A 15,715-nucleotide genomic window follows, 5' to 3' on the forward strand; every position below is an offset into this window, starting at 1 on the left:
TTGCCTTACCCCTAAGGGTTCATTTTTTTATTAGAAAGACACTCTAATAAGCATCCAAATCTATGTTTAAAAAAGCCACTTAGTCCATTAAATCCACAGAGATTAAGGAGAATTTAAACTCTTCCAGTTTCTTACAAACTTACAGAGTCTCAGCATATTTAGATGGCAATGGGAAAACAGATATATTGCCTCCGATACACAACTATTTCTATTAATCTCTTATTCTGTTTTCCTGTGTTGGTGTAATCAATAGTAAGTTAATCCATCTACAGGTACCGTATCAAACATCTGTTTATCTATTAACCTGTATTAATAGAAATTTAAGGTGATAAAAAATGCTTTCCTATTATTTGACTTTTCTCAATCCAGGATTTAAAGAGTCCTTACATAAATTTAACCTCCATATGTCTGCAAACTGGAAATTACTGCAAGAGGAGTCTTAATGTTAGCTATGGGCCTAAGCCAAAATACACTTGAATTTTTTAAAACCTAGACCTGGATCAGAACTTGGTGCTTGAACACAACTGAAAACATCTTTATATTGATAAGCAAGGGTGAGTTATTGTGTTCAAGGTGTATATGTAAAAGAAAAAGTGGAAAATTCATGCTGCACTGAACAGTTAACCTACTACAAATCAATTATACAAGACACATGTACCAGTTTAACTGCAAGTATGCAACCAACTATTTACTTTCTAGGGTAAAAGATATAGGTAAATCTATACACTCGGAGAGAAGGAAAAAAAGAATCAATAACTGCAGTGTGGCATTTCCATTCCCAGATTTGCTGTTGAAACTGGAGTGAAGAAGAAAATCCAGATCAGGATGCAAACTTTAAGAAGGTTTCCAAAGACTGGACCTGGGTTTTTCCTGGCCTGTAGTCAAAACAGTTAACATTTTATGGACATCATCTATTCTAGTAAATTTTCTTGTTCATTTGCCTACCCAGATGTACTGAAGACTTTTTAATGTGAGCTGCAGAATGCTGACATCTCCTGTTGAAATATCAGGACTTCAGCATGCTCAACACTGCACAGAATCACACAATAATTGAGTTCGGAAGGGACCTCTGAAGATCGTCTAGTCCAGTCCCCGGCCAGCTACAGCACTGCGCATATACACCTCCAATACAATAACTCAGCTGCACAAGATGAGGGTTACAACTGGTTACAACTCAAGGACATGCAAAGAATAGAGTTTGCTGCCTTATGTTCAGAACACTGCAAACAACTTGCAGTGTTTAGTCTTATAAGAGATTTAATTATACTCGAGGAATCTGCCAGAATCATGTGGTTAACTGCCAAATAATGCCTAGTCTGAGCCATGCGAAAGGACTGCCTCAGCAACATTTACCATTTATGGTGTTTAAATATCATTTTGGCTCAGAGGCTAATAAGTCAACTGAGCTGAGGAGAATGCTTAACTCAAAAAGCTCTCTGTGTGAGCAAGCTCAGAGAGAGAAGCAGCAGATTCCACTAAAACCTCTCAAAGCAAGACTCAGGTTCACACACAGATCTTGATCTTGAAAAGAGTTTCACCTCTCCAAATATTTTCAATGTAAATAAATCCAGCTGTTACCAGATCGCACGTTAACAATGCTATCAACTCAAAAAATAACAGATTTTAGAAGGCAGAAAATTGATATTAGGAGACTCATCTCATCTGTCTGTCTTCCTGTAAAGTATTTTTCTGTCTCAGGCCTGAAATGATATGGTCAAAATATTTTCTGCAAGTTTTCCAAGAATTCCAAACTTGATTTATATTGGCATAAAAAAACATGAGACCTCTACGTTCTTGAGACATGTAGGGACATTTCTGCTTTATTAAATATCTCAGGTTGGTATGCCATTTTGCAAACTTAGGTCATGAGAACTAGATGTTTAATGACCTAGCAGTGTTCTTTACACATCTACCTCCCATCATTTATTTCTGCAGTTATAATCTGTTTTTGTAAATGGAAGGCGAGATTTAAATATCCTTGGGAGATGCTTTCACTGAAGAGCCGGGCCAAGTTATAGTCTGGACGTTGTGCCTTGCATTACACAGAAAAACTGTTAACCCAAGATTGACAATGCCCTAAGCCTATACCAGTCAGGGTGGTTAGGGATGTACAAAGGAGGCCGAGTTCCACTTTATCCAGTCTGGCAATCTATTTATTTTACTGCAGGCTAGTCTTCCAGCCCTATCCTGCAGCTCCATGTACGTTCATTCTTTCCCGAGTCTTTCCCTCTGTATGGGATATCACCAGGTCATCAGCATTTCAACCTCTGTTTTATCTGCTCAGTTTGTTCTGCAACCCACAGCATTTGAAAGAGATGCCATCCCAGAAATCCCACTATCAAAAGCCTGACTACACCAATAAGAATCATGATTTGGGAGAAACAGAATAGAATAGAATAGACTATTTCAGTTGGAAGGACCTGCAATGATCATCTAGTCCCACTGCCTGACCACTTCAGGGCTGACCAAAAGTTAAAGCATGTTGTTAAGGGCACTGTCCAAACGCTTCTTAAACACTGACGGGCTTGGGGCACCGAAGACCTCTCTAGGAAGCCTGTTCCAGTGTTCGACCACCCTCGGTAAAGAAATGCTTCCTAATGTCCAGTCTAAACCTCCCCTGGCGCAGCTTTGAACCATTCCCATGAGTCCTGTCACTGGATCCCAGGGAGAAGAGATCAGCACCTCCCTCTCCACTTCCCCTCCTCAGGAAAAATCTGTTTAGAGTGGCAGGGTACAGAGATACAAAGTAGCCAGCCAAGTTCACGCAGATCACTTTGCAGTCAGCAGACTGAATTCCTCAGTGACACTCTCACTGGAAGTTTTTGCAGCTGAAGTGGTGTTTGCTTTTGCCTTCAGAACTGTTTGCCTTATTAATGACTAACCCTGTTTGCAAGTTATTTACATCAAGTAATTGTTCTTTTGTCACTGCCACAGACAGCAACTCCATGGAAGGCCTGAGAGTGTGTATACCTACCAAATGCATTTATAAGGCAACTCAGCTGGCCCACTGCTAACAAATTCCCCAGCATTAGATACCAGTCTGACATGGATGACTACAGAAAAGGTGCTTCATATATGCTAGATGAAGCCAGGTTAGCTCCACAGTGAAAATGTGCATACTGCTGAGGCAGAATTTCACCTTCACATGTACAGTTTCAATTTTTTGTATGGCTGCCCAGGCAGAATTTAACTTAATTGCAGTGTATCATGATGTATAGAGATACCACTTTCATTAGAAAAAAACCTGGGCTGTGCATGAGCTGAAATGCAATGGAAGCACGATAGGGACAGGCAGTCACATAAAGCGTGAGTGTCCCCGACGATGCCACTGATATAAAGAGTTACAGCCCCTTCAGTTCTTCCCTCCTCTGGCAAATCCATAGTGGCAACAGAATAGTTACCTGTGGTAATATTAAAATGGTTCTGCTCACTCTGTTGAGTGAGTAATCAAAAGGATACTGTACTAAGAATGCTTTTAAGGAACCCCTCAAATAAGACAAATAAGACTGAGCTTGAGAGCAACGAAACGTTTGAAGTTAGACTAATATAAAGGAAAAAAAAAAGAAAAAATACAGCAATATTGTATTTCTGGGTAAAAGTTGGTGTCAGAAAGGAGTTCTAAAGCAAGGCTTGTTTGGCATTTAAGTCCAGGAAAGATAACATAGTTCTGCTATGGCACTGTTTGTGGTCAGTTGTCTCTTCTTGATGAATTTGTATTAAAAATCTCTCAAACTAAGACATCACCCTGAAAAAAAAAAAAAAGGCAAAGTCTGTGTATGTGGACTGGCAGTCAAGGCTCAACTAAAATGAAGCTGCATGGAAACACCTCCAGTGGTATATACAGCTATATAAAGTTCTTGCCCTCTGTTCCTTTCCTCTACCGCAAAGGAATGACCTGCTCATTAGAACTCACACTATAACCTGTATTAAGGCGCTTGGACATCTCTGTATTGCTCATTTTTCCAGTCCGTAAAATAGAAACCTTGTTCTTCTAAAAGTGAGGTATCACAGCTTGACAAAATTAGATCTCAAGAAAAAGTGCTAAAGCAGGTGTTAGAGTGGTATATCTGCCTAGTTAGACATATTTTCTATCCTAAATGTACATACAACAAATTCTGTTATGCTGCTTCTGTTATGTGGGCATTTTTGCCTTTTAGGGCAAGAGAACTGCATAGACTTGCAGAACTAGTAAGGACAAGGCAGGACCTGCTAAATTTCAGCATGGGGGCCCTGTATTTTTTTTTTTTTTCTTTCAGCTTTGTTTTCAGTTTGGTTGGCCATACTAACCTAGGCACTCTATGCTGCAACCCAGTTAGATGCTTGAGCAACACGCTGTTAAATTTGTAAGACTAAACTGGAGAAACATACCTTTAAGAACTTGCCATCCTTACTTGGCTCTATACACACCAGCTTACGTGTTGGAAATTCTCAGATTTCTCTTCAGTCACTTAACTCAAAGACAGATGCTTCCCTTAGGCAAACCCATCTCATCTTTTCCTTACTTGAACCTTCCTTTCCTACAACTCTACTTTTCCTCCTGCATATGCTGTTCATAAAGCAATTCTTTAATTCTCACCTTTACAGCTCTCCTCTTTCTGCTGGTGCTGAATATCCGTTGCTGATACACTCACAACTGTTCTCCATGGTCCTCCCATTTCCCTATACTTTTGATAACGGTATTCACAAAAATATTTAAACTGAGCAGAAACATGCACATCACCCTGCTCTCAAACCAATCCCTTTAGTTCAGAATCCTTTGATTAAAAGCCATTTTTAAATTATTTTCTTGAACACATGACAAAACGTTTCTGAGATGCTGACGTCCTCTACTTTTCTGTAAACGTTGGCCATGCTCCTCTGCTTATGCAAGAATCTTTCATCCGTAAGTGAAACTTCCATGAGGTTTTTGCACTGGAGCATGTATATATGTTTGTGTATATGTTTTACATCAGCTGGTAATGCAAGATTCTCAACAGGCTTCTAAATACTGTCAACATGTCTGCTCCCAAATCTGAGAGAAATTAATAGAAAGGGACAAAACTCACACTAACAGAAGTGCTAATTATCTTTAAAAAAAAAAAAGTGAAAAAAGTAGGCACAGATATATCCTTAGAGTCTGTCTTGCTGCCTCTGTAATTTTAATTCTAACATTGGGAAACAACTTGCTTAAAGATGTATTTCACCTTTTGATTTGTAGTTTAAAGGCAAATACCAATCCTACAGGTACTCTTCCATTTGTGACTCTCACTTTGCCTAAGTATGAGGCACTGGAGATGAAAAGCTTAGATGTTGAAACAGGTCACTTCTAGCACTTAGTTAGCCATTTTACCTATGATGTCGTGGTTTTTAACTGTTACATAACCATTCTACAGACTAAATTTCTCTTTGGTGGCTACTCCATCTGATCTATCATGACTGATGGTACACAAGTGACTAAAATATGCATTTGCTCTTCGTCATTTGTTTAGCAATATTTGCACAACAGGACTGTGTTTTGATAAATTCAAGTTAATCTAGTAGTCATGGAAAGGAAGCTCAGTGAAGCTAGGTTGGAAGTCAATTCATAGAAGTAACATAAGCTGGGTGAATTCATAACTACACAAGAAAAGCAGGAAAAAGGCCAGAAAATGAATGCAGACAGAAATGATGCTTAGTGTCAGAAACCAAGTCCATTTTCCTCCAGAAAAACACACGCTACAGCCAACTCTCAGATGCTTTGGGACCAACTTTCAGTAATTAATTCTGATTAGGGCTTCCTCCCATCCTACAGCTTGCCTACCTCAAATCTACCTGCACAACAGTCATTTCTGGAGAGTTTTATAAATTGAGCTAATCCTACAAGATAGTTTGATGGCTGACTGTTTGAGTTCCCACATCAGCTGCTCTAGGAAACATTCTTTGGGGCAACATCATGCCCATGCTTTCAAAATTATTCAGGCGTATATTCAGTTAACTGGTTTTATATGTATTTTGATGACTTCCACCTTTCAGCTGAAACTTAGAGCATTACAGAATTTGGCAATCCAAGTTGGGACAGTTTGACCCTCGGTCAATGCAGGGCCATTCCCAAGACTGTTATAATAACCATCTATTTTCTGTCATTCCGGTACATAACAGCTTAATGTTCACAGCATTTGATCACTTCACAGTTGAGACGACCATCAGATGTAGGGGTGGGTTTTTTTCTTCTTTCTTTTCTTTTTAAACTTTTTTTCTGTCAGGATCTCATCTTTGTTTTTAATTTATAAGAAATATTAATGCAATTCTGCCATTTAACTTTTGCTCATTCTGCAAGCACTCATCCCTCATTTGCATCCAAATTTGGTTCCCCTTTTACGGGAAATTATTTATATGAAGAAGCTGTCTTTAGAGAACTTTGTTTATATTGATGGCACAAATCCTATATCATTAAAAGCTTCCACACATGTTTTGCTTTTGTCCTTCATTTTTGGTCTCTAGCCAGCATTGTGTGTCACGTTTGGTCCTGACATGCTGAAAGAAGGCATTTAAAAAAAAAAGCAGCTTAGTCTTACAAGGATTACAGTTGTTAGTGACCCATACAGAGTGCCGGACTGAGAACCTTGGGACACTCTTGAAAGCACTGGAACAGAGTTCCTTTGATGCTCATGACAGCTTACCTCTGACCTTTCAATACAGTAACAAAAAACTCCTCCCTTTCACTTAGTGCTCTGAAACCAATTCTTACATAGCCAAGTGGTTCCACCAGGCTACTGGTCTGGAATGCCTTTTGGACATTCAACAAGACTATTTCGTATATTTTGGAAAGTCTTCTATAGCCCTTTGTATATATGTTATGCTTGAAATACAGCAAAATGCTTTCAAATAAATAGTGACTTTGAAAAGCTGTCATAAATATTTCATCACTGTAGGCAAGTAATGCATCATACTTCATTTACCTTAGGCAGAAATATATATCTCAGAGAAACAAAGCCGTAGCCTCTCAATTAAGTCTTCAAAGAGAGGCTCCTTATTGCAATGATAACCTTCTTTAAAAGATTAATGTAAGAGAGGTCATTCTGAGATAGAAAGAAAAACAACTCATGACCTAAAGACAGCATTTCTCATGACTGGAAGAAAAGACTCCTACCTGAAAGCCTTTCTTCCACCTGGTTATATTTTATAGTCCCACTCACACCAGATGGAAGAGTGACAGGAACAAAACGAACTGGTTTTCCAGAAATCATCTCCCTTCACTGCTCTGATAAACTGGTTACAGCAGGGACTCTGACAGGCTTTCAGGTGACTCTAATCTGCTCGTCCAATGATCAATGAATGACTACAGTAATCGGATTGTAAGGGCTACAGGCTTCCCAACATAGACACTTATGCTGGGGAGGCTGCACTAAAAAAAAAAAAGTGTGAACAGAAAGTGGTGGGGGAGAAAGGGGAACAGATGTGAAGTCAGGAAAGTGCACTGCTGGCAGGGAGGGAGAAATGAGGCCAAAAGCCAATGAGCAGGAGCAGCAGTATTTGCTGAATAGTGTTTGCTCACCAAGGGAGGCAGTATTAGGCCTCTATTCAAAAAAGCAGCATGCAGAAGACAAGCATCAGCAAAACGGGTGGCTGCAGAGCATTAGAGCCCACAAAAGTACGCTGGCTGCAAGCCTGTGCTGCTGCTATCACTACCCATGCTTCGTGCCCTCCCTCTTGAAATCAATCAATCAGTGATGCTGCTGCCTGGTGGGAGGAGGCTGGAGAACTCTCAAGGAGCCTGGAGTGGGTCAGATATTTTGTTTGTCATCTACTGCAGAACTGCCCGAGAGAAGGACATTCTCCTAGGAGTCAGCCCTCATGTAACAAGCACTCCAGCTTGATACTATACCTAGAGGAAGCTGGAAAAAACAATTAACTTCCTCTCTTAGATACAGAGTCTGTTTGCAAAAGAACAAAGGCTTCCTACACACAGTATTAATTTGTTTTGGCACAACAGCAGATTGAGCCCATCATATGTCCCATCCCTATTCCCGCTCTCCCTCCAGCCTGTAATCTCGTGTAGTACACCCAGGTATTGGTGTGAATGTCAGGTGGTTAAATATCCCTTTGACACATCTTTTCTACAGGTGGATCTGACCTACAATTCCTTGTCAGTGATTAGTTAACTGACAGAAACAACCACGTATCAGAAGACTTCTCTCAGGTATGAGGCAGACCTGAAGAACAGTTACTATGCCTGGGAGCTGGCCTTACCTTCCAACTATGCCAGTTATTACCACTAGCTGTCCTGCCTATATACTCTGATTGTCACAGCTACAGCAAAGCACTAACACTGACTCACTATATAGGTACATCCAAAGTCAATTAACTTCTTCTCACCTCAGTTTCCTATTCATAAAAAACTGATTAAAATGCTCAGCCACCCTGATAAAAAGCTTATTAATATTAATATTCAACTTCAGTATTTACAATCACCATCAGTATATAATCACTGTATATTTCAGGTGACCTGAATGTACCGTGCATATCCCTGTTAAGGAGCTGTTTTGGTTTTTTTTTTAAAATGGGATGCCTGGTGTATTTAGAAATGGCTCGTATACTTATTTTCATATCACAAAACAATATGAAAATTGTAATATTAAATGGGAACACCAACCCAATTGCCTAGCTTGCACATACAATAACAGAAACAACTCAGTTGTGCACACGTTGTTTATAAACTTTTTAAAAAAATTTGTACAGTACATCAGCCCCAAAGCCTCCCACATTCTGATTTTCCTGTGTATTGAAAATGATGCATAAGTTTAAAGGAAAAAAATTCTAACATTTGCAGAGCAGCAAATGGTACCATTTCAGGAACACCTATAATTGAATGTTTGAGTAACCTCGACCATGCTTCTCACCTCTCAGGTTTTCTTGCATTAGAATAATTATCTAGCATTTTATCCAGTGCACCCCACTCACTGGAGAGTTCAGTTAGAAAAAGTTCTCATGGCGAAGACATTTGTTAGGCTGTTTTTTCAAAGAAGTGCTGCTTGTTCTCTGTAGTTCATCTCTACCTGTATTTCAGCTGTAAGAAACCACTGTCACAGGGAAGACGGCTATCAGGATTCAATTTAGTCTACTTAGTCTTTTACAAGGCCAAAATTAGCTTCACCTTGATTAACTTAGTTTCTCCACAGACTGCCTAATGGATCTATCCCAATTTACTCAGCCTTCAGATCACTTACTTAAGTGATCTGAAGATGTTATTTTCCTGTCTTAAAGACTTTTTTAAGATTCTTAAAGAATTTTTTAAGACCATTGCATTTCTTATGCCCCATCCATATGAAGTGTGGGACTTTTTCGACACAGTGCCAAAAGCCTCCTACAAACAGCTAAGTACCTTCAGTGTTTTTCATACAAAACCAAGGAAGGACTGGGGTTGCTCAGTGCTAGGCAGAATTTATCCTGCTTAGTAATAAGGAAGCAAAAGACAACCATAAATGAATCTGAGACTGATGACTTAGAAGGAATGCTATGCCACAATAAGCCTAGCTAGTTATCCAGGGCCCAATGCAAAGCATACTGAAAGTACTGGAAAAAATGCCCCCCTTGTGTTTAACAGGACTTGGAGCAGTAGCCCTTTATGGAACAAAGGGCCTTTAAAATGTTGTTTCCTACAATAATCCCACAAAAGGAAATTTCCTTTGACAAAAACAAAGCAACAGATCTCCTAAAGGACAAAGAATGCACAAAAGATGATCAGAAAACATAATTATGTGGCCAGGTAACACCTGTAACCTACTAGCAGGTTTAAGTATCATTATGTACTATAATTTAAACATGAGGCTTACGTTGTGGTTGTTTTTCTTCCTTTGAATAGTTTGTCACTGACTATCCTTGCTGCCAGTATGGGACTTTTCTGAGTTATCTGTGAGCTTAATTTAATTTAGAAGGTGGAGCTTTTTGCCTTTGAAAAATAAAATTGAGTTTTACTGTTAAGACAGACAATTCACTCCAGCTAAAGTTTCCCCAATGATCACAGCAGATATGTCTCTCCATGAGACCCTTGCTGCATTAGAATAGCAAAGCCAAAAATGGCAATATGAAGTGAAATGTAGACCCAGACAAATTCAGAGATGTTTCCAAGGACCACAGTGGCAAGTTAAGGAAAAGCTGAATTCTGACACTGGTCTGATACTGACGATATGCCAAGAACATCCATTCCTTCTTAGATTAAATACAAATTACTTTTCACATACAAAAGGAAAATATTTCTCTAACAATGAATGAACAAACTGAGCACTGCATGAAACCTGAAAACCTTAAATCATCTTGGAGACAAAAAGGAACTGGAGAGAGATGGGTTACAATTCAGAAACAGTTTTTACAGACTTTATTCCAAAAATCAATGTCTGGTCAGGAGAGGATTTTTGAAGTTTTCTCTCTTTCTGCACGTACACTGATTTCCTGCTGTAATCTGTCTGCAAAAGCTGAGCATTTAGAGAAGCCTTAGCAGCAGCATTCAGAGTCTCAGAGAACTCTAATGCTAATAAGCATTTGCTAGAGGGTCTGATGGCAAAAATATATGAACAGATAAGAGATTTGGAAATCACGATTTTAAATTTGGTACTATTTTTGGCAGGCAAATCCACATTGATCTGAGTCTTGGGGAAAGTTACTGTAATCCTCATGGCAACAGGGACATAATGAGTTTTAGGGAGGAAGTGGAGGGGTCAGCTAAAGCTGTAAAAATGTTGAACACATGGCTTTACAGCCTGTCACGCATGTTCTTAATTTTGCTCCTGTTCTTCCCCCCACACTCCATGACTCCCAGAAAATAGAATGGGATGCAAAACAGAGGAACTACCTCCCCATAACAGTGGCAATGCAGCTTTCTAGCCCCAGACTAGCTAAAGTACAGGAGGAATCCAACTCAGTGTAACAGCAACTACGTAGCCTGAAATAGCTCAGCAGAGTACACAAGCCTAGGGAAAGGCTAGATCACTATTGCTCCCACGTTAGCATTGTATGTCAACCCTAAAATAACTCAGAAATGGTTAGTAAGAGAGCGACTGTCTTTTTGGTTTCTGTGTCCCAGTGAAGAATCAGCAGGTCCCATGTCAAAGACAGCTCCCTTGAGGTGGAGCGCTCTTGATTGGCCCTTAGCTAATGCAGATGAAATGCTTCAGAGAAATTATAAATGACAGCTTTGAGAACAGATTAGTTTCAGGCTTATTTTAAATCAGTGTTTTCCTGCTTTGTGTTTTTTTTCAGGAGGGGGGAGGAGGGGGCGGGCGGGGAGGGAATGACTGCATTTCCAATTCAGTAATCAAGAAATTAACTCATAGGTTTACCAGAATTGCTTTGTTTTCATTTTAAGCTTGTCTAGGGTTTTAAGTGGATTCATACAGACAGAATAGGGGCAGGCATATCACTGAAGTGCTGTAGACAAACACCACAGAACATTGGCAAACAAAGACAAATCTTGGGATCCCAGGGATCAGGGTACACTTCCCAACAAGCTGCATGTACAAATTTGAGGCAGGTATTATTTGGTCATAGACAAATGGATAGTTCCCTTGGCAGCTGTCACTCAGCAGTCTGTTGGATAGGCAGTGCCAAACTATTATAACTTTGGGAAAAAATCATTTGCAGATGACAAATACCAAACACAGGCTTGATTCTAGAAGGAGGGGGAGTCTGAGGGAGGGGGATTGTAGAGGGAGGGGGCTGATCATCTCCAGGCCATAAAACAAAACACCTGTATAAACTGATGCCAGGTGAGATTATAAGACGACCATAATACTGACTGATACTACCTCACTGTTCAGTTTATCCATGGGATTCTGTCATCTCTTGTCTTCATTGCAAACTCTGATCTAGTGCAGAAATATGGCTTTCATGGACAAATCAGCTATGTCAAATCAGCACTGAGGGTATCAAATTATTGATATTTGCGAAGAGGGTGCTCTCAGATTTCAGAGACAACAGATTACCTCAATTGCTTACTACAATGTTCTTTTAGCACTTTCACTACCAAAATTATGCTTATTTAGAGATATACTGCTCCCAATTAGCTGATACATACCTCTTCAGAATTATCTCTGATAAATCCTGGTAGCAGAAGAAGAATATTGGCATTTGCTATCATAATTGCAGTCCCTGGCACTGGTCTCTGTGCTCTGCCTTTCAAAAGGGATAGCATCTGCCTCCTCACCATAACACTCTTTGCCTGATGGGTGATACTGGTGATACTGCACTTATTTTTCTCTCAGCAGTGACAGTCCTTTCCTACACTGGTACACCTCTTCCAAAACTTAGCCTCACTGCTCTGTACCACACTAAGCCCTTCTTGATAATGTCAGAGCATTAATACCTTTTTCTGAAATATGCATATTACTTTACATTTCACAGTCCTTAAGCACTTAAATTGCACACACCTCCAAGGGGGAGAAAAGGTACCCAGCTGACAATAGCTTAGAAAAAACATGAAATCCACTTACAATCACCTGTGTTAAGGATCTAAGATTTAAAAAAAAAAAAAAATTATAGCTGATATCATTGCAGTAATTACAGCAGGCTGAGATATTCACCTTTGACTGTGACCTGAGCACTGCAAGATGCCTGTCCTGTGTTGTTTTCAGCCAGACATGTATAAATGCCATCATCTTCTGGTAGGGCATCTTGGACAGTCAATTTTGCAACTCCATCTTCAAAAGTGGAATGGGCATACTGAATTGGCTGGTCTGCAGACAGAAAGGAAGAGAATTGTCTTAATACATCAGCCACAAGTTTCAAAAGCACTTCTTGTTTTCAGTGAAATCTGGATGCCTAACACCAGCCAGTATATTAAAGTGCAGAGCCAAATCCCGCTCTCTGGTGCACAGCCACTGCTCCCTACTGACTACAAACAGCAGCATCCCCAGCACAAAACAGAATATGGTTGTCAGACAAATCTCACCATTAGGTTCACTGGGTGCTACCTTGAGTAGCAGCAAGAGGAGAAAGGTTTATCTTTGTATTTTGAATAGATTCTCTTTCAGGTGGATAAGAAAAGAAATGTCTTGTGTGTTTGCTTCGGACATTGTCTCCATCTTGTACTTTGCTTGAAACTAGATATTAGCGTTATTGTCTAGATGTGCAAAACCTGTTGGGCATGGAGAAGCACTTGAAGTCCTCCATCAAGTACTTTGTAGTGGAAGACATTCCAAGAGAGACAGCAAAACCTATGATGGAGCCAAGAGGCTGATTTACACAAGCAGTCAATCTACACTACAGTATGTATAGTCTGGTAACAGACAGGTACAGTCTGATCTGTGGTGACGTGACTATTAAAGAAGTTCATTTTAAGAAACTGGTTCCTTGAATTGGTTTGGAACATGCTTAAATGTTAGTGTAGACTGGTTAAAGTTGCCTTGCTATTGTTTCAGGAACTGTCATCAATCTCAGCCTCACTTTCTGAAATGCTTCTGCAATCTGTTTTCCCAATATTAAATAGTTTCCACTACTGACATCATTGGTTGCTTTCCCAGTGTATGCAATGCTTAAGAGGGCCTGATATCTGTGCATAAAACTGGAAAAAGAAATTAGGGTTATCTAAGAGAAGAGGGTGAAACTGCAGAGATATTGTGCAGGACTGAATCAAAGACATCTGTCACCTGGGAAATCATGGTCAAAAGGAAAGATCAAAATTTATTTCATTGCCAAAATCATTTTAAAAGATTAGGACAAAAGCTCTGGTTTTTAAGAACCAGCTCTGCACTATGAGCAAGATAAATTAAATGCTGGGACAGATTTTTCTCACATCTCTGATTTTCAACACTAGCAAACTCAGAAGGCAGTCATTATCTATGCACTATCTATCTGCATACAAAGTTTCATTCTGAAATACAAACATGTGCCAAAATCAGCATGATCCAATACTTAAATATATTATAAAATGTGGTAGATGATCTTGTTCCTTTACTTATCTTACAAGTCATCTGTTTGTTAAGTTAGCAAATTTTCTACCACATGAAAAACTGGGGTGAACATTTAATCAACTGCCCAGAAGACTCCAATTTTAGAATACTCTCCACCTTCTTCACAGGTCACATATTCTTATTACCGGTTCCTTTGAGCTCCCTTTCACTCAGTTACACACAGACTGTTGTAACTATTAGGTCCAATCACATATTTTTTGCATGTGGGAATAACATTACATTCAAATACGTACATGTAGAGCTAAAGCCCAAGCAGACAAAGATTTCTGTAAGAGGACATGGGGCACTGGACTGCCTTCCTGGTCTGACTGTAGAATATCTAACCTGACAGGAATCCTGTCTGGGATTCTGACATTGAAACTATTAATGGTGCCTAATGATGCTATGATGATAACCATACCAGAAATACACTCAGGATAAAAGCTGCATCATCAAAAACAGAACAATGCCTTTTTATTTCTGTTGTAAATAAGCAAATGAATAGGGTAAGTGTTCTATGTGGAAAAAGAAAATGTGGTCTCCTTCACCGTGTCCTCAAATTTTGTCAGGACATCGTCTTTTTCACTCCAGCTCCCAACAAAACTGTAACTATTTTTTAGGACTATCCACAGAATAGTGAATTCACTTACAGAATAGCCTTTTCATCAGACCCCAGAAAACAAACACAAGTATATCAGCCCTGAGGAATAACCTGCAGCGAGATTCTAAGTTATGTCCATTGTACTTATATTTTGATCTAATAAAAACAACTCTCCCAGCAGTGAAATGTTCCCTTCTCCAGAGGCAGAACAGTCAAATCTCCATGACAGCTTGGCAGCAGGAACAATAACAAAAAATACCTTTCTGCTGGCATGTTATGCCAGAAGAGAGGAAATTTTCCCCTGGCCCATTTATTAAAAGCTTTCTGAACAGATCAGAAAGCTATCCTAAAACCAAACACTACTCAGAGAATTGTTATGCTAAAGTCATGGTCATACTGTTTTTAAATTCAGTAGAAGGAGGTTCAATTCAGCTTAGCGAAAAAAACCACACGGAAAGCAATATGAAAAGGAATATATTTAAAACACAGTCATATAGGCCTTATTCCTGCAATTTAAAAAGAAGTTACCAATAAAGTATTTAAAGAAGCTAAAAGTATAAGAAAGAAACTGAAGGTGGTAGAGCTACAGAGAAGAGTAAGAGCTTGAATAAAATCCATAATTCGGTCAGGTACCTCTTATTTGTGCAGTCTCTATGAATATGGAAAAAAGTATTCGTCCTCACAGATGCTAAGAAGTAATTATAGACAATGCACAGCATACATCATCTGTTTTTTGTCTTGGTTGACCTGAAAGAGAGGTCAATCTATATAATGGCTTGGAAAATGTTTTAGGTTTGTATTTAGTCACAGCTGGTAAAAATGCTCAGTATCTAAAGTAGTACTTGTATGTAACATTGCACAAGAAGTTATTGCAAGTCTTTTAGTTCTCAGGTGGTGTGAATTCCTCGGAGATCACAGGAAGGCAGATTGGACAGCACACAGGCTGTTCAGTATCAAGGGCTGGCCAGCCTAGCAGTGACACTGTTCTGCTTTTTTCCTATTTTTTATTTGTTTCTCAAAGCAGCCTTGTGTTCATGTTTCTTATGATTTGATAACTTGGTGTTTACATTCATTATTTCACCGAGATATACATATTTTTCTCACTATTCCTTTCAAAAATTAATTCTAGTTTGTTATCGTTGTCATGCTTAGAAGACAATTTGCATTTGATATTTTCTTGTGACCTTTATACTTCCTGTCCCATATGATTTGC

At 39.3% G+C, this 15,715-nt stretch overlaps 1 protein-coding gene across 1 annotated transcript in view; it reads right to left on the reverse strand.

The window, feature by feature from the left end:
- Nucleotides 1-15,715, reverse strand: part of MYLK (myosin light chain kinase) — a 223,972-nt gene that overhangs the window by 93,179 nt on the left and 115,078 nt on the right. Inside the window, exon 11 of the mRNA XM_009274992.2 lies at nucleotides 12,534-12,686. Coding sequence (XP_009273267.2) covers nucleotides 12,534-12,686 — 153 coding nt within the window. The remainder of the gene's footprint in view (nucleotides 1-12,533; nucleotides 12,687-15,715) is intronic.

This window comes from Aptenodytes forsteri, unplaced genomic scaffold (genome assembly GCF_000699145.1).
Source record: "Aptenodytes forsteri isolate BGI_AS27 unplaced genomic scaffold, ASM69914v1 Scaffold255, whole genome shotgun sequence".
NCBI lineage: Eukaryota > Metazoa > Chordata > Aves > Sphenisciformes > Spheniscidae > Aptenodytes > Aptenodytes forsteri.